This window comes from Strigops habroptila, chromosome Z, assembly GCF_004027225.2.
Source record: "Strigops habroptila isolate Jane chromosome Z, bStrHab1.2.pri, whole genome shotgun sequence".
Classification (NCBI taxonomy): Eukaryota; Metazoa; Chordata; class Aves; order Psittaciformes; family Psittacidae; genus Strigops; species Strigops habroptila.
In genome coordinates this window covers 73,407-98,266 of record NC_044302.2, presented here as the reverse complement: position 1 = coordinate 98,266, position 24,860 = coordinate 73,407, and the positions used below count along the sequence as shown (strand labels likewise).

Here is a 24,860-nt window from a genome sequence, read left to right as displayed (position 1 = left end):
TTTGTTTTGCACCAATTTTTTTTCCTAATGTGTTTATAGAGTAAAGCTGGAAGACGGATCCTTACACTCTTAAAGGGGGGAAAAAGGACAGTTTTACTAACAAAATTGTATCGATTCACTGAAGCTGAAGATCTGGTCTGTAATGCTTAAAAGAAATAAAAAAGCAGCATTTTCTTACTGTTATCTTTTAAAATATAAAAAGGGAGTAATAAGCTGGTTTTGCTATGAATGTTATTGCCAGTATACAGTTCTTTTTTAATAATGAGAAAAGAATACTAATATTCTTATTTCTTACAGGGCATGATAAAATAGCATCAGTAGCTTTGTGCAGCAAAGCTGGTGATCAAACATAAATCAGTTGGTTTATTGCCCTGAAATAATTTACATAGAGGCTGGCTTTGTCACAGTAACTTTAAAAGGTTTCAGCAAGTCAGTTGGTATTTACATGTTGTTCATTAATTAAGCTTAGTAGAAATTTCATTTCCTTCTCTCAAAGAAATGAGTTGAGCCTGTCCTGAATTCTGTTCTCTCACTCTGTAACTATTCCTAACAGATGAGTCTGTAAATGTAAAAATTTATTATTCTTTTTCATTTTAGTCTGTTCATACACTTAAATGGGCCTTTGCCAATAATAAGGTAGAACCAAAATACCTTGGTGGAATTTTTTTGTAAAGAATAAGAATCAAAAATATTTTTAGAAATAAAGCGTGTAAACTGTTTTTCATTTCTCTTCCATGGTTGCCACGTGACATACATATAGGTTGGTGTTGCGCTACAGTGCTGCATTTGCACAGAAATTTTCTTCTTCTATAACCCCACATATTACTACTTTACTGGTACATGGCAAACAGGTAAAGTGCCCAGAAGTCTGAAATGCAGCTCTGTGAGATTTTTCTTTTTTTTTTTTTTTTTTTGCTTATTTGCATTGTGATAGTATCAGCTAATGAATTTTTTTTAAATGCTTTGCTTTGGATCTTAGGAAGTGCGTAGCAGTTTTCACAGGAAGCAACATCAACTGTTTGAATTTTTTACTAACACTGTAAATTATTACAACACATTCATTCTCTGTGGATGATGATTCTCAGGAGCCTCAAAGCCCGTGATAGAAAAGCTCAAATACAGGCCTGTTAGGTTTGTATTTTGTCAGGAAATTATTTTTAAAAGTTTTTACATCTTTAACCATTAACTAGATAAAATGTTTTTCTTAGAAGTTACAGCTAGTTTTTAACCTAGCAGTTTACACAAGTCTCTTCTTTTTATGCTACACATGTGAAATGTTACCTCAGCATGGAAAACAAAGCAAAGCCTTGGTGTTGTGTGTTGTACTTCTTGCAGAATCGTTAGAACTCTTCCTTAAATAGGCTAAAAAATTACCAAGGTTATCTTGCAGAACGATCAAGGTGGAACAGAAGAGAAGCTGTCTGTTTTCAGGATGATGCTGAGAAAAATCAACAAACTTTTTATGGAGCTGGTAGTTTAATGAGTTCTAATAAAATATAATTTTGATCCATTAACCTATAGCTTGACTAAAAATTGAAAATACATAGAAGATTACATAAAATCTGATCCAAATTCTGTCTTATAGATAATGTATATATGTATTCACAGAGCTAGTTTTGAGATCTCTGCTGTGGCAGAGTTCAAATATACACGAATTCATTAAACTAGCTTTTGATATGCAGTGGGATTGCTCTGTTTTCTGCCCTCAGGTCTGTTGTGCGCTTCGCAGCAAGTCTTTTAGGTAAACTAGTGGACAGCCTTGCACCATCTATTACTAATGTTTTAGTTCAGGGCAAGCAGGTAAGCCTTTACTCCTCAGAAATATATTAAGGAATGATAACAAAGAAACTAAATAAAAGGGCTTTTTAATTTTGAAGGCCTCTGATGCTTCTTTTAAAAGTACTCCATGATTTAAAAAAATCCTTACTGAAGAAGAAAAGCCCAGAGAAAAATAAGGATATATTTAATACTGGCATATAGTATGGGCTAATAAATTTACTTTTATTTATTTAATTTATTTAAAAGTAAATTTTACATTAGTGACATTAATTAATGACATTAATGACAGACCAATACTCAAAATACAGTTCAGCATCTACATAAGAAGGGAAGATTATGATTTCATAACTCCTTAGATTTTTTATATGTATATATATGCCCTTTTATTTATTATTTATATATTTAGGCCCTTTTATTTCATAAAAGTAGATGAAATCAAGTAATAAAGCTTCTTTTTAAGACTTACTTAATGAAGATGTAGCCACTCTCTCTGATAACATATGGGTGGCAGCTGAGCAAAGTCAGGATTTTAGTTTTCTATTCCAAACAAAGTTTAATTATCACTGTTTCTTCCTCTCCTAAGGAGGACTTTTATTTTTTAACTTCCAGCACAGTTTTAATTACATTCGTGAAGAGCTGTTTTCAAATAGTAGTAATGGAATGTTATGTATTTTTGTATTAGAATACATCTGTATGTATACTCACCTATATGCAACACTAGTATGACAGATTCGTCTTTGTCTTACTCCAGATTGAGGTCAGAGTATGTGCTTCTGGTGCTAAACAGAGCTGTAGAGGAAGCTGCACTTGCATGCAGCAGGATGTATAGCTGTTTGTTGTCAACTTTTTAACCCTACTTGCCTTCACTGATCCCTTTATAATAATGAGCTTTATTATCAGAGAAAAATTAGTGTTGCTGTGTTTTATTGTCAGCATTAGAAGCAAATCATACTTTTAACAGAATTCCTTTTTTGTGGTTAAACAATCCAGTACCAGCAATATATTTTCTTAAAATGAAGGCTATAACTTCTGGAATGCTGTAAGAAATAAGAAAACAAAACCATTCATTCAATTTCATTCGGAACTTTAAGTGAGCTCCATAGCTGAAATGCCAGAAATGGAAAGCTATCTAAACCTAGTGTGCGGTCATGATTATACAGCCAGATTTGAAACCAAACAGTGGGCTTGTATTTTTATTTTCATTTGGAAAAATATATTCCATATTTACTGTGGCTTGAGGTGAAATCTGTTATTTTAATAGCATCCAACTAACAATATTAACAAGCATCAGCCACTGACACAGGTGGTTCTTTTTTTGTTTTTGTTTTTGTTTTTTTTTATTGTGAGAATTTAACAAGAAAAGGAGAGTTCATGAAGTTTCATTTCAGAACTGCTTCTGTGGTGCTTTTATCCCTGTCTATATCTTCTGAATTGTTTTCAATATACCGCAGGTGACACTTGGAGCTTTTGGCCAAGAGGAAGAAGTTATTTCTAATCCCTTATCCCCAGGAGTGATTAAGAAAATCATCTATGAAAAATGTCATTTGCAAGATGAAAGAGAAGCTGTAGTTCAGCAGGAACTTGTCATACACATTGGCTGGATCATCTCCAATTCACCTGAACTTTTCAGTGGCATGCTGAAGATAAGGATTGGGTCAGTAAAGTATCTATTTTTGATCTTAGCGCTAGTAGTGCAGGGGAAGATACTTACTTTAACAGAGATTGCTACTACACTGCAAAAATGATTTATGTAAGATGATGCAGCAAAACTTGCATACTTCAATTTTACATTGCTTTAAATTAGTGTGCCAAAACCAGGTACACAACTAAGCTCAAGTTTGCTGTTCAAGAGCTTGAAGTGGAGCGGGGCAGTCCTTGGAGTACCCCATTTGAAGCTTTCCTGCAGCTAACACAGTGAACTACAGGGTTTTTCAGAGCTTGATCCCTATCATGTCAGGGCTTTAAAACCAAAAATAGGGTAAGCAGGGTTAGATGCATTCTGTACAGCAGATGAGCAGTGGTCACCCCATCCTGCCAGCAGCAGAATCTTCTGCCTGGCTCTGCTAGTGGCCAAGGAGGCATGCCCAGCTGGCTGACCAGATTGTGTGTAGTTCTACCATACACACAGTGACATTCCATTAGCAATGCAGTAGGTTGAAGGGGTTCTTTTTTATATTGCAACTGGCCTCATAGGCATACCCAAAATAATAAAAGTATGCACTCAAGTGTATTAGTGGTGCTCCTGAGACAAGTTGCCTAATTTCCTATCTGGCAGCAGACACTGGGTGCTATCCAGAGTTTCCCAGTTGCAGAGCGGATACAAAGTCTGCTCACAGCATGCTGCCTGTGCATGGGCAGCAAGGCAATCTCTCCAGAAATCTTTTTATTCTGTACTAGGTACAGATGTGATATGCATATGCTTAAGGCTGGTAATCAGCACAGATTTCATTAGTGGTAAACATGTGATCTCAACATAGTGTCCTAGGAGCACAATGGATTACACCAAACCAAATGCTGGTTCATCCTTTACAGTGCCCCACGGGTAATGCAAAGGCACACTGGGTGTGCTGCTGCCTGCCCACCTATCAGGCAGGTTAGAGGGACATGGCGAGAGACTAGGGGTGTACTGTATTGTCAGGGAGGGAGGAACTGAGAGATAGAGAGGACAGAAAAAGCTTTTACTGTCAGACTTTCAGGACCTGAGGAGGGAAGAAAGGAGGGAATAGGGCAGTCTAGGATTAAGGCTGCTACATGAGGCCTTTAAAAGCTTTTTGTTCAGTTGAGCAGTCATCTGTGTCAGGTAGGTTTGGGTCAAATTAGTAAAGGGTAGAGACTACATAAATGTGATTATCTAGGAAGGATGTGGCATGCATTTGATTCCTTTCTGAAACCACACAGTTATCCTCCAGATCAACATATGCTTCTAGTTGCATTCTCTGGTTTCTAGTAAGTGCTCACCTCACAGTACAGACTTGTCTAAATCAGTCTTAGAAGTCTGGCAACCATGAGCAACAAATCCCTTGGAAACTGTTTCAAGGTATTTAAACTTTCTTTTCAGAGTTTCAGCACAATCATCTGCCTAAAAAGATAGTTTGTTCCTTTAGACTGTTTGTAATAATAGCCTTCTGCAGTTTAAATGTACTTACCATTACAGCTTTTCCTAAAATATTTTAAGGCACAAAGGGGTGCTTCTGATAGTCAGTGAACCTGAGTATCTGGTAGGTTGTGTAATTAAGACATTGTTCAAGAGCAGTTCTCTACACAAAAATGCTTTACTGCCATGGTAAAGAAGAACCTAATTTGTCCTATAAGGTTGCTAAAAATGTCTTTTTGTTCTTCCAAAAACCCCCGAGCAACTCTGCCCAACTGCAAAGTATCCCAATTACAGATACATACACCACTTCTTGATTGTTCATCAGCTACATAGTTGTCCAATTCTTTATTAAATAGGTTAGGCTAAGCTATACATAGCTCAGGAATCACAAACCTGAACCAAGTTTAAAACATCATTTACCTACTGGATTGTTCTATTTAGTTCTTTGATAAGGTGACCTGCAGGTAGTCTGTGCTGGAGTGTTATCATGTTCCATGGTATCTGCATTTACTTTGCTATCCAGAAATTGGTTATTTTTTTCACGTTTAGGAAGAGACATACATTTGAATAAGCACTTCTTTGAAGAGGCCAGGTGCTACTGACTGAGATTTATAGAATTAGTATGCATGTTTAAGTAAGTGTTCCATCTTCTGGATTTTTTCACAGAGAAAATAGAGCCTTTCAGCACTGGCGGTAGATACCAGCAGTCTTTTTTCCTAGCACACAAGATTCATGTTTCCACTTCAGCAGTACATTCCAGTTACCATAAAATCAAATTCAAATCACCTGTATTACATTTATCTACATCTATCGTTTTGCACTTACATACTTTTTCTGTACTCTCTACAGATCCATGTTACTCTTCTTTAATCCCTTTCCTCATTCTTTGTAGCTAATTATTTTTGCAATTTTTTTCTTTCTTTCTTCCAAGGTTAGTGCTGCAGATTCCACTTCCTTTATTTTGGTGTAATCGCCCACTTCAGTGAGCAAAATCAACCTTCTCAACCAGAAACTCCATTCCAGTTCGATAATGATTTGATTTAGTGTCTTGTTACTGACTTGTTTTCAGGATTTTATGCTGAAATATATCAAGTGCCTGACAGCCCTATTACTATAGAAAACTTGAACAAACTGACTTTTACCCACCTCTTACCAATGAAGAGTTTGATAGGAGGTCCACTTGACTTTGCTGTGTTTTGTAGGCCACTGCAGAGAAAAGACCAGTGAATGACTTCCACAGAGATAATTTGAGTCATCAGTGAAAAAAGAACCAATTCCTAAGCCACTTGTTAATCTTCGTAACAAGAGAAGGACACTATTAACCCACTAAAATAAAAGTTCTGTGTTCTGGATAATGTAAAATGCCCATGCTGCCTAATAATCTCTTGTATCTTGCACCTTCAATGAATGGTCCTAGAAACCTCAAATTTAAAGCAATGTTGAATCAGTTGGCCTGACATCTCAGAATTCTGTGAATTCCATGAATACTAAGAATCCTTCAGAAAAGACTGTGACTTGACTTACCTAATCAAAAACATTCTGTACCTTGTAGGCTAAATAATTAAATGCCCATGGAATGTGGCTATACTGATGACAAGGTAATGTTCTTAGGAATATTCTGCATTTTCTGATAGAGAGCAAGGCTCTCACGTAACACGGACTTGATCAGGTGTTACACAATGGCTTGTTCAGAGAAAAATTAGCGAAGTTTCATTTCCCTTTCATTAGTAATACCTATTTGAACTGAAGCAATGTAGGTGGTAAGAGACTGAGCTCCATGCTTGAGTTACCTTGCTTCAGATGTAGCTATACATTATTTCATCGTTGATGTTAGAGGATGTAGCACTATTTCTATATTAATACGTAGAATAAAATTCAGCACTTTCCTTCAGTAATTTGTAAAGTTCTGCCTCTCTGATACCTAAGGCTGAAAAATCTTCACTGGTACCATATTTTTATTTAATCAAATCTTTTCAAAAGGGAGTAGCAAAAGAAAGGGAAGTGTAATAGACTGCAAGAAGGAATTTCAAAGGCTAAAACCATAAATAAGCCCTGAAGTCTTTTTAGATGTTAAATAATTTAAATTTTACGTGGGTTTTGTGGTATGGTTTTTTTTTTAACTCATCAGCAAAATCCATACACTGTCAGAGCATAATTTTGAGTGGGAATTTTAACATCAAAAGGCAGGTAAATGTTTGTCTTAATGAACATGGGACATAAGAGAATATCTGGTCCAATATATCTTCCCTATGAAAAGATGCATCACAACCCACTTCTTAAAATTAGCGATTACTCCTTTCAGTTTGTACCGTATTGCAAACAAACACAAAATCTGAGTAAATTCCACAATACAGTAAGAGCAGTAGAGTATTTGTTTGATATTTTATAGAATCATAGAATCATAGAATCATAAGGGTTGCAAAGGACCTTAAGATCATCTAGTTCCAACCCCCCTGCCATGGGCAGGGACACCTTGCCCTAAACCATGTGGTCCAAGGCTCTGTCCAGCCTGGCCTTGAACACCGCCAGGGATGGAGCATCCACAACCTCCCTGGGCAACCCATTCCAGTGCTTCACCACCCTCACTGTAAAGAACTTCTTCCTTATATCTAATCTAAACTTCCCCTGTTTAAGTTTGAACCCATTACCCCTTGTCCTACCACTACAGTCCCTAAGGAAGAGTCCCTCCCCAGCACCCTTATAGACCCCCTTCAGATACTGGAAGGCTGCTATGAGGTCTCCACGCAGCCTTCTCTTCTCCAGGCTGAACAGCCCCAACTCTCTCAGCCTGTCTTCATACGGAAGGTGCTCCAGCCCTCTTATCATCCTCGTGGCCCTCCTCTGGACTCGCTCCAACAGCTCCATGTCCTTTTTATGTTGAGGACACCAGAACTGTATGCAGTACTCCAAGTGAGGTCTCAGAAGAGCAGAGTAGAGGGGCAGGGTCACCTCCTTCGACCTGCTGGTCACGCTTCTTTTGATGCAGCCCAGGATACGGTTGGCTTTCTGGGCTGCAAGTGCACACTGCCGGCTCATATTAAGCTTTTCGTCAACCAACACCCCCAAGTCCTTTTCTGCAGGGCTGCTCTGAATCTCTTCTCCGCCCAACCTGTAGCAGTGCCTGGGATTGCCCCGACCGAGGTGTAGGACCTTACACTTGGCTTGGTTAAACTTCATGAGATTGGCATCGGCCCAGCTCACAAGCGTGTCAAGGCCCCTCTGGATGCCGTCCCTTCCCTCCAGCTTATCAACCGAACCACACAGCTTGGTGTCGTCGGCAAACTTGCTGAGGGCGCACTCAATCACAGTGTCCATGTCTCTGACAAAGATGTTGAACAGGACTGGTCCCAACACCGATCCCTGAGGGACACCACTCGTTACAGGTTTCCAACTGGACATCGAGCCATTTACCACAACTCTTTGCGTGCGGCCATCGAGCCAGTTCTTTATCCGCCATCTATCAAATTGATTTCTCTCCAATTTAGAGACAAGGATGTCGTGCGGGACAGTGTCGAACGCTTTGCACAAGTCCAGGCAGATGACGTCAACTGCTCTGCCCCGTCCATCAGTTCCCTGGCTCCATCATAGAATGCCACCAAATTGGTCAGGCAGGATTTCCCCTTAGTGAAGCCATGTTGGCTGTCACCAACCACCTCGTTGTTTTTCATGTGCCTTAGCATGTTTTCCAGGAGAAACTGTTCCAAGATTTTGGCAGACACAGAGGTGAGGCTGACTGGTCTGTAGTTTCCCGGGTCTTCCACCTTCCCCTTCCTGAAAATGGGGGTTATATTACCCTTCTTCCAGTCATCGGGAACTTCACCTGACTGCCAGGATTTTTCAAATATGATGGACAGTGGTTTAGCAACTTCATTCACCAGCTCCTTCAGGACCCGTGGATGGATTTCATCAGGTCCCATGGACTTGTGCACGTTCAGGTTCTTAAGATGGTCTCGAACCTGATCCTCTCCTACAGTGGGCCTAAGGTCTTCATTCTCCCAGTCCCTGCATTTGCTTTCCAAGACTTTCATGGTGTGGTCAGAGCATTTGCTGGTGAAGACTGAGGCAAAGAAGTCATTAAGAACCTCAGCCTTCTCCAAATCCATGGTAGCCAGTTCTCCTGATAGCTTCCGGAGAGGGCCCACATTGTCCCTGGTATGTCTGTCCTGACAGCCACATAGCAAGATCATATGGAATTCTTATGAGCTATTTTATTAGACTAATTTTTCATCTTTGGAAATTTCATATTTAATTAATAAATGTATTCCTTGCTTTACTTCAGATGGATTATCCATGCTATGAAGTATGAATTGAAAATCCGGGCTGGGGATATGCCAGCTAAAGACTTATACCAGATGTCCCCTAGTGAAGTGAAGCAGCTTCTGCTGGATATTCTTCAACCACAGCAGCAGGGGAGGTAATGAGATGTGTGGGTTTGTGGTACTTGTTTTCACTGTTCAAGTAATTTTCATTTCTCAGTTACTTTGTATATATCTGAAATCACCAGGCATCTGTAATTAGTAATATACTTATTTAAGGAAAGACAGCAAAAATGCACTTTTCCTTCTTTCACCTGTGTCCGGGTACTACAATCGTTTCCTTTATATTGCATCTTCCCTTTTCACCTTTGGCTTTGTGGAAGGAGACTGGCATCTGCATAAACAAGTAATTTTACCGACAGGTAATTTTATTCTGAACATACCAGATTCTAGCGATATCTAGCAGATTTGTATGTAGCAATACAAAGAGAGAAAAACTAAAAAAACCGTAAATACTAGTGCTGAATTTCATTTGAGCTAGGCTAGGCTACAAAAGTTCTGCAGAACAACATATTGAACAAAATTGATCAGGGTATTTTCCCTTTTTTTTTTTTCTCTCTTTTTGAACAGCCTAACAGAACCAAGTCTTTGAATACAGAAAGCCGTGTTGCCAAGCAGTAATTTAAATGTAGTTAAGAAAAAAAAATAAAAAAAACTTTAAAAAAAAAAAAGCCCCCACATCCAAACATATCCACAGTGGTACATAATAATAGTTTGTTGATTCCTGTGCTGCAAATATCCAAATATGTAGGTGTGGAAATTTCCCACCTTTCCTGCATGGGGTCTTTCAGAAGTACTTGTTCCCTTTTATTAAGGCTATATAAAAGCTGTTTGTGACCAGAGAAGACATGAAACTTTTTTTAGAAAAAAACCTTTTGCAGGAATATTAAACTAAGACACAAAAGTATTAGTTGCTTTTCATCATGGCTTTGCTTCCTAGAGGAAGCTCAGTACTGTCGTAACATATAAAATAGATTTTCTACTTAAAACCAACTAAGGACAGTAACTTTTAGGAAAACTTCTCTTAACGTGCTGTGCTGCTACACAGGACTTAATTCTGTACTGTGAATCTACCAGAGTTCCATTGCTGGTGTCTCAGACATTTTGGCTACATTGCTGTAGTAATACTGAAAAAGAAAAATACAAAAACTAAATTTCAGACTTTGTGGTTGTAAGTTTAAAAAAAAAAAAAAAAAAGGGAAAGTATACTTCTGAAGGCAAACAAAATTTGTAATTTATGGAGAATGTAACTCAGTGTATCCAAAGATTAAGAAAACCATTCTCTCAAATTTTCCAAATTTACAGTCCCTCCTTTCTCTTCCATCGTAATAAAACCTACTTTCAGCAATCCTGCTGAAATGCATTTTTCTAACCTGGTGTTTAAATTAGGATGATAGGGGTTTCTAATCCATTAGCTATTACGTTACGTATTTTAGAGAAGCAGAATTTCACTGAGCTGTATTTATATAATTGTTTTGCCTACTGTAGTACAATAGAACAACTTTTAATATTGTAGTTAATACTCATCTTTTCCAGTGTGTATAAATTAGACTATCACAGGTTCAGGTACCAGACAGTGACTTATGTTTTATGTATGTTTTAGTTCATGGTGACTTAAATTGATTAGACATGATGAATTCAGCCTACTACTGTTGTTACTATACTGCACTGGATAGGTTTCACAGTTTCCAGTTAGGTAAGCCACAAACACACACATTTGAATGAATAACATTCAAACCTCTACAGGCTTAGCATCTTGATTTTGTTTGCTTTAGAGTGTAACATACCAGAAAGCACAACATATATTGTATATGCATCATTAATATATATTTGATATCACCACTTACCTCACTGGCTTGTATGAGAAAACATGGCTTGATTCTGTATTTGTGACAGTTTCTTACTTCAAATTCCCAATTTTCTTCATCTGCAGAGGCTGGCTAAACAGAAGACAGATAGACGGTTCTCTCAATCGAACTCCTGCTGGATTCTATGATCGGGTGTGGCAGATCTTGGAGAGAACCCCTAATGGTTTAATAGTGGCAGGGAAGTTTTTACCGCAGGTAAAATCAGCAGAGATGATCAGTTATTTCTACTCTGACTATTAATATTATTTTATTGTTAATGTCTATTTTATGCTGTAGTGTATTACTTAGGGTAGTTTGTTCCTGTTATGATTTAAAAAAAAAAATTAGAAAAAACCCCAAGTTTTCATTTTGGTTCTGAGTAAAATACCATTAGAATAGAATACAAGTCAGTTTATACACATTTATAAAAGCGTAAGTCTAGAAGATCCTTTACAAGTCAAGGACTCTGAAAACCGCTCCCTTTTTCATCCTAAAGTGGTCATATTTCTTAGTTAAGTATTATTTATTCAGCCAGCAAATAGGCTTTAGCTGGGAGTGATTTTGATTTAGCTTAAATGGTCTTTGAGTAAAAGTATGATTTGTTTTTCAGCAACCAACCTTATCGGATATGACGATGTATGAAATGAATTTTTCCCTTCTAGTTGAAGATATGCTGCAAAATATTGACCAACCGGAATACAGGCAAATTATTGTAGAGGTCTGTGGCCTATAACGAATGAAATTTTTTAATGTACATGAGTATGTTACAGATTAAAAGGAAAACAAAAAGTAACCAAGGCTCAAATATTTGAAGAAATAGCATTTTAAAAACAGACACCGGTTTCTCCATAGTTTTTGTGTGATTAATGAGGTTGCTATTAACATGTTACGAATATACTAAGTTCTTGGTGTTCTTCCCCTTTAGCAAATAGATAAATATTAGTGACAGCACCAATACAATTAGGTCCCAGGTGAAAACTAGTAGTTCCGGAGTAGATTTCCTTCAAGTCCTTAAGCCATGCCTTTTCCTAAAAATTTTCTAGGTCTAAGGAAAAACTCCTCTAAAATATCAGTTTGCCCTGCAATAGATTTTCATTCCCATTTTGCTATGGCTATCTAGCTTTATGCTACTGAATCAACTAACTTCCAGTTTCCTTATACCTAACAGTAAAGTGGGAGGCTATTTAAACTCCTTCCGCACCACTGCACATAATGTATTCTTTTTGAACAGATCAAGAGCATCCGAACTGTTGGTCACTGGCATCTGTACTGTCAGCAGCGCTCATTGTTAGTTCCCAAGTACATGCCTCTGGTGCTTATGAGTATTCCTCCACAGTAAAATCAAATCCATCTCAATTCTGGCTAACAACTAATGGTCATACTGTTTGCAAATTTTTGCTAAAAGATAACACAATTATCAAAATCCAAGATGACCAATATAGACTCTACTGCCCACCTGTAGTTATTATGACAGGTCACTCATCATGTTCGCCTTCCTCTTTTAAATCTCTTTCCAGATACAAGGAATATGAATTCTCTCAAACTGAGACTTTTCATTGGTGTCTACTGATTTTGGTTTTTATAAACTTTGGTATAATGATATTATGACACACGTGATTATACCTCTAAACATCACATGCTGAGGGGTTCAGCATTTGCTGCTTTTCACCCACTCCACTGGCTGAGCAGTAGCATTTGTGCAGCCGCACAGTGAACTGAATAAACTGGAAAATAACTTCCCTGGCTCCCCGCAAAGTTAGATGTTGATGTCAGTCATTTACACAGTGCCCTTAACTGGGTAGTCACCAAGAAATGTAACTGTCATAAAAGCCTGCTTTTTCCAGTGATTCTTTTATCAAAGTCAGAATTCCCTTATCTGTGCGCTGTTACCTGTCCCATTATTAAATGGCCTCCTGCATGAAAGAGGCATATGCAATTATTGAGTGCTTTTATGTAACCTGAATTTAAAAAAAATATATCAAAGTCTTACAGTTTTTTTCTGCCTCCTAGTTGTTGATGGTTATATCTGTTATTTTGGAGAGAAATCCTGAGCTAGAGTTCCAGGACAAAGTGGACTTGGACAAAGTGGTGCAAGAAGCATTTCACGACTTTCAGAAAGATGACAGCCGTCCAAAGGGAGCTGAAAAGCAAGTAAGTAAAAAATTACTAACTTACGGAATTTACTATTCTTATTGAAGTGTTTTTATAAATGTTAATTATGTGAGGCTCAGAATAAAAAGCAATTGATAGGAGTTCGGAATGGAACACAAATAAGAAATAAATATACCCACGTGCTGCCTAAGTCTGCAAAGAGCAGAGATAAAAGATGGGCACTTACTTTATTACCAGACTGTGAATTCAAACTCTTCTTAGCTACTGATTTTAGTGCTAGAGTTGCATTCATGACGTAGCAAGCTTTTAATCTCTAAGGCTTAAATAAATGAAACTTAATCATTAAGTAGCTTTTAAAATTTACTTTACTAGGATTTTATTCTTTAAGGACCTCTGAATATTCTCGCTGCAAGTTTTGGTGCCTCAAAGGTTTAAAATTCTGTACTAAAGCCAGGTTTATTGAACTGGTTGAAGGAGGAAATACGAGTGAAGCACTGGGAGAAGTCCCTGTGCTAACTGTGGATGATCTTCCTCACACTGTCTGGTGTTTTATTGTGCACAATATACTTGGAAATATCTGTGCTAGCTCTGAATAATCACTTTATTCATAACATCCTGATACACAACAGCACTTCTGTTGCTGAATTTAGCTCCTGTAAAAGATGAGGAAGTGCTCCTTAATAATTCTTTCAAAAGTTTCAAGGTTCACTTTTTTGCCAATACTTTTCTGTAGTAGGATTTGAAAGCAACGCAAGCTACCGTAGCAACATACCACCTTGTACAGTACCTTTGTTTTCAAAAGGACACAATTTTCTTGAAAGTATGATTCTTTTGGCCTGGCCATTTTGGAGGGTAGTGTGTTTGCAGCCATAGCAAAATCAGAACTACCATCCACACAAATTGCTATTACATGCCAGCTCCACACAGTATCTTGAATATACTACTGACTTCTGTGACAAGCTGGAAGTCCCCAATGGCTATAAAAAGAAAGAAAAATCCCATGCAAACCCCAGTTTTTACTGGTGCTGCCCTAGCCTGCATTCAAGTGAAGGATTTTTTTACAAGCCCAGATCTACACAGAATGATGCCTTTTTGTCTCGGAAGGAAATCCCCAATTATAGCTGTGAATAATGCCTTTAAGATTGTTGTTGGAAACTCCAACTCCTTACATCAAAATTTTCTGAAACCAGATTCTCCCTATTTGAATGTATATGGGTGCTGGCAGTTAAACGTAGCCTCTCTAAGATTGTTTTGGTGATAATTCTGTCTCAAGTTTTCGTAACTAAAAGAACTCGTTTGTCTGAACTATGGTTTTCCATTAAACTGACTTGCAAGTATTTTGAACTTTGTTAATTCCCTCTTACCATGTAATTAATGTCAAAGTATTTACTCCAGTAATTTCAAATACATCCTAAAACTACAGGTGTTATATTTTCGCCACACAATTTCTGTCCTTGATTTAATAAAAATAACCAATTTCCTGGATTAAAGCATTGAACCTTTAGCATAGCAGCCAATACATGATTTGAGAATAAGCAGACGTTTAACATCATTAACTGTGCAAAACAGGTGTTCAGTGAAGAACACCTATTTTGTTGATCTGATTAATGAATTAGTGTGCTGCCTGTGGTTGGTTCTCTGATTTAAATTTTTTCTTTTCTTCCAAATAAATATGTAGTCAGTAAGTCTATGTGTACATCCAAGGGCCTGGCTCACAATCATATTGTGGCAGCGCAGTAAGTTAACCACATAGTAATCATCTCACTGCATGTTTTAAGAGAGCAGTTGTTCTCTGATACCTATTACCTTTAAAAAAATAATAAGGTGGTGGTATCTCTACAGGACTGGAAAACTCAGCAAAAAAAATACGAAATGTATTTCAGTAATCTGTTTCCCGCATATTAGGTAAGTGTATGTGGGAGATTGCTGAAAAATGAGCAGAATTATACTACTATAAGTTACAAGTCTGAAAAACACATTTGCATTTCTAGCATATTTGGTGATGTTCCTTTCATTCACCTCTGTTTGGCTGCTTTACATAATCAACACTAATAGAAACATCTTTTCCCTTTCCTGCAGGATGACATGACTTCATTCTACAACACACACCCAATTGGAAAAAAGGGAACATGCAGTTACTTGAGTAAGGCTGTGATCACTTTATTGCTGGAAGGGGAAATGAAACCAAGCAATGATGATCCTTGTACTGTTAGCTAAAGCTTGAAAAACAACATAGGAATTGTTGCTTTATTTAGTGTTCTGTGTATTTTTCATGCATATATTAAAATACTATTTTGAAGAGTAACCCTGGCTAGTAATACAAATGCAAACTATGCTGAAAGAAGTGCCATTAAAGATAAAAAGCGCTACGTATTTTTTTCTTTTCTCCACTATGCAGCAAGTTAGTCGTATGATATTTGGTTAAATTCAATGGGATTGTATTTATGATCTTAAACTATGCTTTTAAAATAGTTGGTAACTTCAAGAGAAATGCAGTATGAGCATTTGTCTTTATACCTCGATTTTACTTATAATTGCAAAAAAGTTTATTATAAATTCCAAAATGAAATATAGTATTGAAATAAATACTATAATTAATATGCATACCAATCAGTGTGGAAATAGGAAAATAATTGGATTATTTTCTTTGTATTCCACACACAAATTGGAGGTGATGGTTAAGTAGTTGTTATTCTGTAAGTTTTTCTGCATCAGTTCAATTGGCAGTGTACATTTAGCTTGGGTTTTTTTGATTTACCAGTTGATACCTTGATATACAGTCTTCATCCTAATAGAGCAACATTTTATCTCTAGCAATAAATATCACTGCAGTTTCCCAATTGTTGTTTAACATCTGTAAGTTAACAAGGGAAACAAATGATAACAAGAAAACAGTTAGTTGGAAAAAAAGGGGCAAAGAAGCTGTATTTAAAATTAACATCAATGAAGAAAAAAATTTGTATTCCATAAAGTATCAATGCATGAAAGAATTGAAGATACACTTATTTATCTTCTAAATGTGTGAAAACACTGTACCTTATATGTTTTATTTTGGTGAAAGTAATAAAAAGAAAATGGTTGTAAAAGAACCCGAACAACCCTGTCTATAAAAATGCTTTTAAGTGACATGCAAAGACTCCTATTGACTTTAGTGGCAACCTTTATTGTGCTATTGAAACCACCTTGAATGGATCATTAAAGTGCCTATTTTAGCAGCACAAAAGATACTAAAGCTTTAGAACTAGTCCTCAGACATTTTGATAATTAAATTAATAGTGACCAGCTACAACTCACCTGTCAATACATTACTCCTGTATTGATAAAAGCAGAGTTTAAATTAACTTCACGGTAAGAGGGCAAAATTACTAGCAAAAGTGATGGAGTGAATCTGGGCATAAGAGGGGTATTTGAACACACTTAGGCAATGTGGTTAGTACTTCCCTAATTTGCAGAACTTCCCCAGAAATCACAGAATCAATCCTTCTCAAACCAAAATGGAAGAAGAATTTGTTATTGAAGGAGGACACTAAAACATTAATGAATCTCTTGTCAAATAAGATTGAATAAGGTTGGAAAGGAGAGTAAGGTTGGAAAGGAGAGTAAGGTTGGAAAGGTTAATTTTGGGCTAGCAGAGTAGTGGTCCTTCTGCTCTTCCTTGCCGTAATATATTTATCATTCAAAGAACAGTAGAGAGGTGGCAGGAGAGATGGGGAAGGAAAATCCAGATGAAACACACACGCTACTCACTGTTGGCTACATCATTGGAGCATGATAATACATTTAATAGTAGAATGTTGTCTGAGGGGCTGCAGCATTTCTCGCAACTCCAGCAGGAAGGCTACAATTAAATAGTTGACTCATATGGCAGCAGTTCAAAATCCTGAATGCGCCACTAGTTTAAACAGCAATCCAACATAGCCTCAAAATTTTTACTTCACCACTACCTTAGGAATTATCAACTGCAATAAATTTGACTTGCCTTATTTATTTTTTAATTATTACTTGTAGATCTACAGCTGGTCATGGATCAGTGATTATATTGGTAGCAAGCATGGCTATTTCTAGTGCTTTTAAAAATACTCTAAAACTGATATATCTCTTGCCATACAAACACAGAACGTAACTCTTGTCTACAAGTTGTAAATCCTACTGAAAGGAAGCAATCCTTTAAATACAAAATACAAAATCTACAGATTACTTCAGGAACACTGGCATGTTGCTAGACAGTAGCACTGTTATTTGGGTTTGCAATTGCTTGTGATTTAAACATAACTGCACGTTAATTCTTCAAAGAGCAGGATAGCAGGGGCTTTTTTTTTTAGATCACTTACCACTTCTTCCCACCTCAGGTTTGCTCATCTTGGTCTGAACTGTGTAACTGTAAATGAATGAAAACCCCAGGCACCACTTTTCCATATACAAACTTGGAATGAAAATCCATACAAACTCCTTTTGCTTTACAGCATTGAACATTGTTTATGGAATTGTAATTGTGGCAATTTTCCAACTTCTACAAAATAAGGGTAAGTACCTAGATTAGAAGATGAAGATACCAAAATCTAGCAGAGGCCACATTCTCTGAAAAAGGTTCTTATGTCTGGAAGGACAATACCATTAATTTTTCTCTTCTTCCCAAAGTGGGGACAAGAAAGGAGCTTGACAGAAATGGCTCTGACATAGTATGCCTACTAAATTATAGTTTTAAAAGACAATAAAAGACCAAGTCTAATTAATGTACAACTCGACCTGGAGATTTCATAGTCTTTCTCCAATTCTCAGTTTTCTTTTTAACATGAGAGCCAAGTCAGTGTATGATTTCTAGAAACCATCACACTGAACCTGCAGAAACAGGACAATGCTAACAGCCATAACAGCCAAAAATGTTAGTATTCTAGCATAAATTGCAAAAGCACATCCTCCACCTCAGGCTTCAGTTTATTACACTGTGTTGTGATCCATACATGTGTGTATGTATCTATATATACTTGTACATATTTGTATGGGTGCACAGGGTTAGAAAACATGTACACACAAGAGCCTCTACTGAAGTATTTGTGCGTGTTGTGCGTCTTTTTCAGTCTGCAGAACCAGTCTTAGTCGAATTGCACAATATGAATTTCAAATGTTTAGGTACTATACCCACCTTTCCAAGTAATTCTGTAAAGCTTTGCTCAATCCACTTGCCTTCTATGTGCCTCTGTTTAAGCACCTGAAATGTTCAGAAAACAGCTTACGTTTCTTTCCCTAGTGTATTATGAAGTGAAATGCTCAGGAAGCGCTTCAAGGTAAGCAAGCAAGATTCAATCGAAACAAACCAGAAAGCCACAATAATTTCTTCTTCACTCATACAGTGAGTAACTAATGCTCAGCAGAAGTAAGACCTCTTTCCCAAACACAAATGGCCTCTCCAGATGTAAGTATTTACCCTTTTATTTCCTAAACTGATGCAATCACAACATTTCTCGTTTTACTAAAATACACTCTGCAGAACAACAAATCTATCCTCAGCCTGAAATTTGACACATTCTATATTTAAAAATTCTCTAGCTACCCTTAGTGGTTTCTGTTTTCTCTTATACAGAATAATTCATTCATGGATTTGGTCATTCCCTGATTTAGAGAGTTTTAGGGTAATTAGTAAAGGATTAAGATTTTTTTTTTATTTCATTGCTTTCTTTCCAAGATCAGAGACAAACCCTTATATTAATGCTCCTCTGTTACTTTAGCGATTAAAGTTTTAAGAAGATCATATTAAATATCACATGTACGACAGAAGATGAGATGCAGTTACCCATAAAGATCTTCCTGATCCCAGATACTTAAGGAATTTGAGTCCATTTAGTACTGAAGCCTAAGTAAGTAAGCTTTTCCCCTTATATCTCATGTCAAATGTTGCTATTAGATGTATGTTAAAACAGAATAATTTTCAAAGAAAGACACACACCACTTCCAAAAGCTTTAACATAGGTCTGTTCCGAAAGCACAAACTTCGAGAACTTGCTGGCAAACTGTCAAAGACTTCAGAACAGAAAATAGGGCACTGACAGAAAAATCATGCAACAAGCTTAATGGTCTTCCCCCAGATCCACTACGCCCTGGAATGCAAAAATCATTAAAGCTGCGAAATTAATTTCTTAATTTTCCTTAAATTGTGATATTTACACTCATATAATTTTACTACTTAAGCATCAAGAAAAGGGTTTAAAAAAAAAAAAGACGTTTTAAAGTCTACAGATTATTGCTTCGGTGTCACTTTGAGAAACAGCACAACATTACTGAATATTAAGTTTTTATGAGGAACACTCAAAACAATTACTGCTCCCCAACATAGTGCCTACCCTGTCACTTCATCTTACTGTCTCATCTTAACAGATAGGTTTCTATAGAATCACTCTGCACAAGTACTATTCATTAGAACACCTACCTCATTCCTTGCTTGTATGTTCTAGAGAATGCTCACATTTTTCTTTTCAATTACAACTGCTGTATTACTCATTTGTATGCAGTTCTACTGATCCCACTAGCTTTTGCATCAAGGTTCTGGGGTTGAGAAGTGCTAAACAAGGAACAGCCCTGAAACCCAAGAACCCCTTCATGTTTGAGATGAACACTCCTGGTTTTGTGCAGGCACTAAAATTCCACTAGACCACTAGTTTAGTGGTGGTCTTGGCAGTCCTGATGTAATGGTTGGACTTGATGATCTTAAAGGTCTTTTCCAATCTATTTGATTCTGTGATTACAAAACATGAAACCTGTCCAACAGTTAAAGCCTAAACATTTCAGTCAGTCTCTTCAAATTAGAATTTCACAGTTTTATACAAGTGAGTTATTCGTGGCCTACTTGGTGAGCACTGTCAGATACTACTAAATTATTTTTGCTTAAACTATTCACAGATTATCGATGTGAGAACTTCATGAACTTTAAAGCCTGAAATAACTTTCACAACTTTGAGTTGCTAATTATCTAAATGAAATTTGTCTGGAACAGGTTGGTGTCATTATCTTGAGACATGCATCACAGGCTGTGAGTGGCAGGTCTTGAATTTAAAACCTTTTTCTAAATTGAAGAGTTCCTCCACTGTAATCTAAAGCACAGCAGGCATACTTTTTATCCAAATTAGTTGAATAACCATAAAATGTAATGAAGGCTTCCTCACATGAATTAGAGACTTGAAGTTTAGCAAATTCAGAACAGCACTCCTTGATTTTATAGCTTTGGAGAGCCCATAGCATTCTCCACTACTAGAACTGCTCACCTAAGTCAAAAACAGATTCTCAACCCCCTCTTTCAAACTGTGCAAAAGCATTCATCCAGGAACTGTTAGCAAAAGCTTTATGTCTTTTTAAAATACACGATCTCACAAAAAAAGGACAGTACAAAAGATAAGGAGTCTAGAACAGCAACTTGGTAACAATAAATCAAATGTCAAGGAAAAGGTAAGGACCTGCAGATGGAATAGAGAGAAGATACTTCCCCTGAAAGTATACTGGACAAAGAAATAATTTACTAATACAGAGGAAGGAAAAGCTATTTACTTCAAAGAATGTTCTTTTTCAAGCCTTGCATCTTCTCAGCAGTTAATTAAGATACCTGCTTACTTATAGCATTGCTATGGTCCACATTTATGTCTACTCCATTGAAGAGATGAGCTGAAGCTAAGTAGTATTCATATGAGAGAATTAGACTTTCTCCCTGTATTTAGGGGAGAGTCAATAGCTTCAGTGCTTCCAGATCCTAGACTTCCACTTACAGTTTACCTCATGTTCTTAGTAGTAATTCGGATGTCCAATCACTACTATTAGAAGGAATAAAAGAGAGAATATTGTATTTTTTCCTTACTGTACAAAGATTATATAAAATATAAATTTGAGGAAAGCATATAATTCAGCATTCTAGACTGGATTTGCTAAAGCTTACTTAACCTCTTATAACAGTAAATAAACAACCTCAACAAGGTATCATTCACTTTAAAAAACCATCGACTTCTAATATGGGAGGGCTCCCATACGCAAACTCATTTGAGGAGAACTTAGATATTGCACTACCTAAGTTATCCAAATTGTTTAAAAACCACTACCACTGCTCTTTTCATGGTTTACTTTAGTTCCTTTCCATCTCAAGACTACTAGTCATTTTCCATTTCATTTTTCAGCTAAGGTTCAGGCCTCTTGCAAAACCTGTTGGTTTGGGAGGAAAGGGGCTTCAGGCTCTGACTTTCCTTCCGCTCTCTAAAGGCAGCTAAACTTCTCACCCTTCTCTTTCTGTGGGCAATTATACGTACACCCTGACCACAAGCTGCATAAAGACCTTCAGCTTATTATGGGCAATATTAGACCAGAATTCAGCTCACAATTAAAAGACCACATTCCCCATCTACAACATGAAGAGTCGTATGAAGTGCATTCAGAATCATAGAATGAACTAAGTTGGAAGAGACATTTAAGATCAAGTCCAACCATTATCCCAGGACTGCCAAGTCCACCATTAAACCATGTCACTAAGGGCCTCATCTACATGACTTTTTGAACTTCCAGCACAGTGATTCCACCACTGCCCTGGGCAGCCTGTTCCAATGCCTGACCACCCTTTCAGTGATGAAATTGTTCCTAATATCCAGTCTAAACCTACCCTGGTGCAGCTTGAGGACATTATCTCTTGTTCTATCACTTGTTTCTTGGGCGAAGAGATGAGCCACCTCCTGGCTCCATCCTCTTTCAGTTGTAGAAAGGTCCGCCCTGAGCCTTCTCTTCTTCAGACTAAACCCCCCAGGTCCCTCAGCTGTTTCTCATCAGCCTTGTGCTCCAGGCCCTTCACGAACTTGGTTGCCCTTCTCTGGGCCCACTGCAGCACCTCAGTATCTCTCCTGTAGTGAGGGGCCCAGAACTGAACGCAGTACTCGAGTGAAGCCTCAGCAGTGCCCAGTACAGTGGGATTATCACTTCCCTAGTCCTGCTGGCCACATTATTGCTGATACAGGCCAGGATGCCGTTGGCCTTCTTGGCTACCTGGGCACAAGCTGGCTCATGTTCAGCAGCTGTCAGTCAGCACCCCCAGGTCCTTTTCTCCCGAGCAGTCTTCCAGCCATTCTTTCCCAAGCCTGGATCATTGAGTGAGGTTGTGGCCCAAGTGCAGGAATGCAGTTTGCCTTGTTGAACCTCATACAATTGGCCACAGCCCATCAATCCAGCCTGTCCAAATCCCTCTGCAGAGCCTTCCTACCTTCCAGCAGATCAAAACTGCCACCCTACTTGGTGTTGTCTGGAAATTTAGTGAGGGTGCCCTTGATCCCCTCATCCAGATCATCAATGAAGATATTAAACAACACTAGCCCTAAAACTGAGCCCTGAGGGACACCATGAGTGACCAACCAGTCACCAACTAGATGTGACACCATTTACCACCACTGTTTGGGCTCGGCCATCCAGCCAGTTTTCTACGCAGTGAAGAATATACCTATTCAGGCCATGAGCAGCCGCTTTCTGCAGGGGCATGCTGCAGGAGACCGTGACAAATGCTTTACTAAAGTCCAAACAGAAAGTGTCTACAGCCTTTCCCTCATTATCAAGGCAGGTCATCTTGTCATAGAAGGAGATCAGGTTGGTCAAGCAGGAAATACATTGTCTGTCTTTTTCCAACCGAAGGAAAGCACATTCCCAATGTTTTTACATGAACCAATATACAAATAATACAAATATTCAAGTTAATTTTTATGTTACTTTTGTTTACATTTGTGATTTGTCAGCACAGAAATTTTGCTCAACATATAAAAAAGGGGAAAAGACAAGATTTTTACCTCTTCAGATTATGTTGTTGCCAGAATCACTGACTGAACTAAATGGCGCAGTAGTTATTGCAATGAAAAAAAAACCTAAACCCAAAACAAACAAACAAAAAGAGCCCCACAAAAAAAAAAAAAAAAACCAAAAAACCCAAAAAACCACAAACAAAAAAAGACCACCAACCAGATATCTCTCTTCCCTTCTAATGTCTGGAATAATTTTCATTTTATATAATCTAAAATATTGCTACCAACATCTACAGTTTTCTATGAACACCTTCTGCAAACTGTCTACTAAGATTTACATCTTTATATATCTAAAAAAAAAAAAAATCAACTTATCAGGGCAGTAAAATACCATGTGTGTGTATACAGTAATGAGAATACAAGAACCGTACCTGGGGAATCTCAGCAACTCAGAAGCTGGGCTCTTCCTGGGCTTAAGGAAAATGAAAGTGCTTGGAGGTGCTGGATATTGGCTCAGACAGCTGATGAATCAGCCTGCAAAGAATGCCCATGTGGGCAGGTAGCAAGAGACTGACAGGACTGGAGCAACTGCTGGAAGGGCCTGAATGTCTAAGAAACTGGAAACTAACTTATTGCAGATGGTGGTAGTGCAGCAAACCGGGGGGGAACAGGAGGGAGACCCACGACAAAGCTGTCATGTCACCACAGCCATAGTGTGGGCTCAACAGCTGTCCCATCAGGGAAGGCAGGGGCTGAGGTGGGCAAAAAGCCCTCCTGTGACTTCTACCCCATGCTCAGAAGCAGGCTACAGTGCAGGCAGGCTGCAGGTAAGATAAGGTAAGGTCAGGTAAGGACCCTTCGGCAGCCCTACTAAAACTAGTTCAGATCTATTCAACATGCTTAAATCCATTTTTCTGCTACATAATTTTTCAAATTTTGACTTTTCAGTCCCTAAACTGTCCCAAGGTACAATCAAATACTCAATTTGATTGTACCCCATACCATATTCAATTAAAAATGCAAACAGCCCTCTACATACATAATTGGTCATTTCTGTATTCAGGTGCACAACAGGAGCTCACAGAATTGTTACGGTTGGAAGGGACCTCTGGAGATCATCCAGTCCAACACTCCTGCCAAGGCAGGGCTACCTAGTGCAGGTTACACAGGAACATGGCCAGGCAGGTTTTTAATGTCTCTAGAGAGGAAGACTCCACAACCTCCCTGGGCAGCCTGTTCCAGTGCTCTGCCACCCTCAACTTAAACAGGTTCTTCCTCACGTTGAGGTAAAACCTCTTGGTTTTTAAGTTTTATGGCCATTTTAAGTCCTGTCACTAGACACCGCTGAAGAGAGTCTAGCACCTGCCTTTGAGACATTTGTATGCATTAATGAGCTCCCATCACAGTCTTCTCTTCCCTACTCTAAACAGGCCCAGTTCATACACACGTGGATCCTAGAAGATACGTCTTTAAGGCTGCTCTTACCAAAGTCATTGCAATTGCCTTAGTTGGGCAAGCAGAAACACCAGCGACCACACCACGGAGGAGAGCAAGCTGCAAACGTGCCCTAACTCCTCTTCACCTTGTCAAACAACAGAAGACCAGAACATAAGTGAGAAGTACAGCCCCCCTGTTGCTCAAGAGTAGCCCAGTGCTGTTGATCTTGCTGTTGGATTTAGCCTGTTTCAGAATCTTCAGAGGCAGTTTTCCTTTGAAAAAGTCCTGGTTTACCACTTAGGTTTAGTTTTTAAAGAAATAAAAACAATGAAAACTCAGTAACTGTGCATGTTATCTTGTATAGCTAAGACTCAGAAATATCATCTGCAGGAGAAGATGCTTTGCTCATCTCTTAATATCATATACTCTCATATATCTCTCATATACTATTCTCTATTGTCCTGGATTTGGCTGTAACAGTTATTTTCCTCATTCTTAGTAGCTGGTGCAGTGCTCTGTTTTCAACTTT

At 38.0% G+C, this 24,860-nt stretch overlaps 1 protein-coding gene and 1 long non-coding RNA gene across 6 annotated transcripts in view; both read left to right on the top strand.

The window, feature by feature from the left end:
* The window catches only part of PHKB (phosphorylase kinase regulatory subunit beta), a 105,943-nt gene extending 89,706 nt beyond the window's left edge, over window positions 1-16,237 (top strand). For 4 of the 5 annotated variants that reach the window (XM_030470683.1, XM_030470686.1, XM_030470687.1 and 1 more), the window contains 7 exons: window positions 1,710-1,800; window positions 3,231-3,433; window positions 9,153-9,287; window positions 11,123-11,252; window positions 11,647-11,754; window positions 13,047-13,187; window positions 15,228-16,237. In XM_030470683.1, coding sequence (XP_030326543.1) covers window positions 1,710-1,800; window positions 3,231-3,433; window positions 9,153-9,287; window positions 11,123-11,252; window positions 11,647-11,754; window positions 13,047-13,187; window positions 15,228-15,365 — 946 coding nt within the window. In that variant the 3' untranslated portion in view covers window positions 15,366-16,237. Of the gene's footprint in view, window positions 1-760; window positions 852-1,709; window positions 1,801-3,230; window positions 3,434-9,152; window positions 9,288-11,122; window positions 11,253-11,646; window positions 11,755-13,046; window positions 13,188-15,227 lie in introns of all 5 variants that reach the window. The other variant, XM_030470684.1, reaches the window with a different exon arrangement.
* Window positions 16,238-17,273: 1,036 nt separating this feature from the next.
* LOC115601117 lies at window positions 17,274-24,669 on the top strand. Its single transcript, XR_003989238.1, has 4 exons — window positions 17,274-17,671; window positions 18,397-18,561; window positions 18,875-19,003; window positions 24,325-24,669. It is a non-coding gene; the product is annotated as an uncharacterized LOC115601117 (long non-coding RNA).
* The last annotated feature ends 191 nt before the right edge of the window (window positions 24,670-24,860 follow it).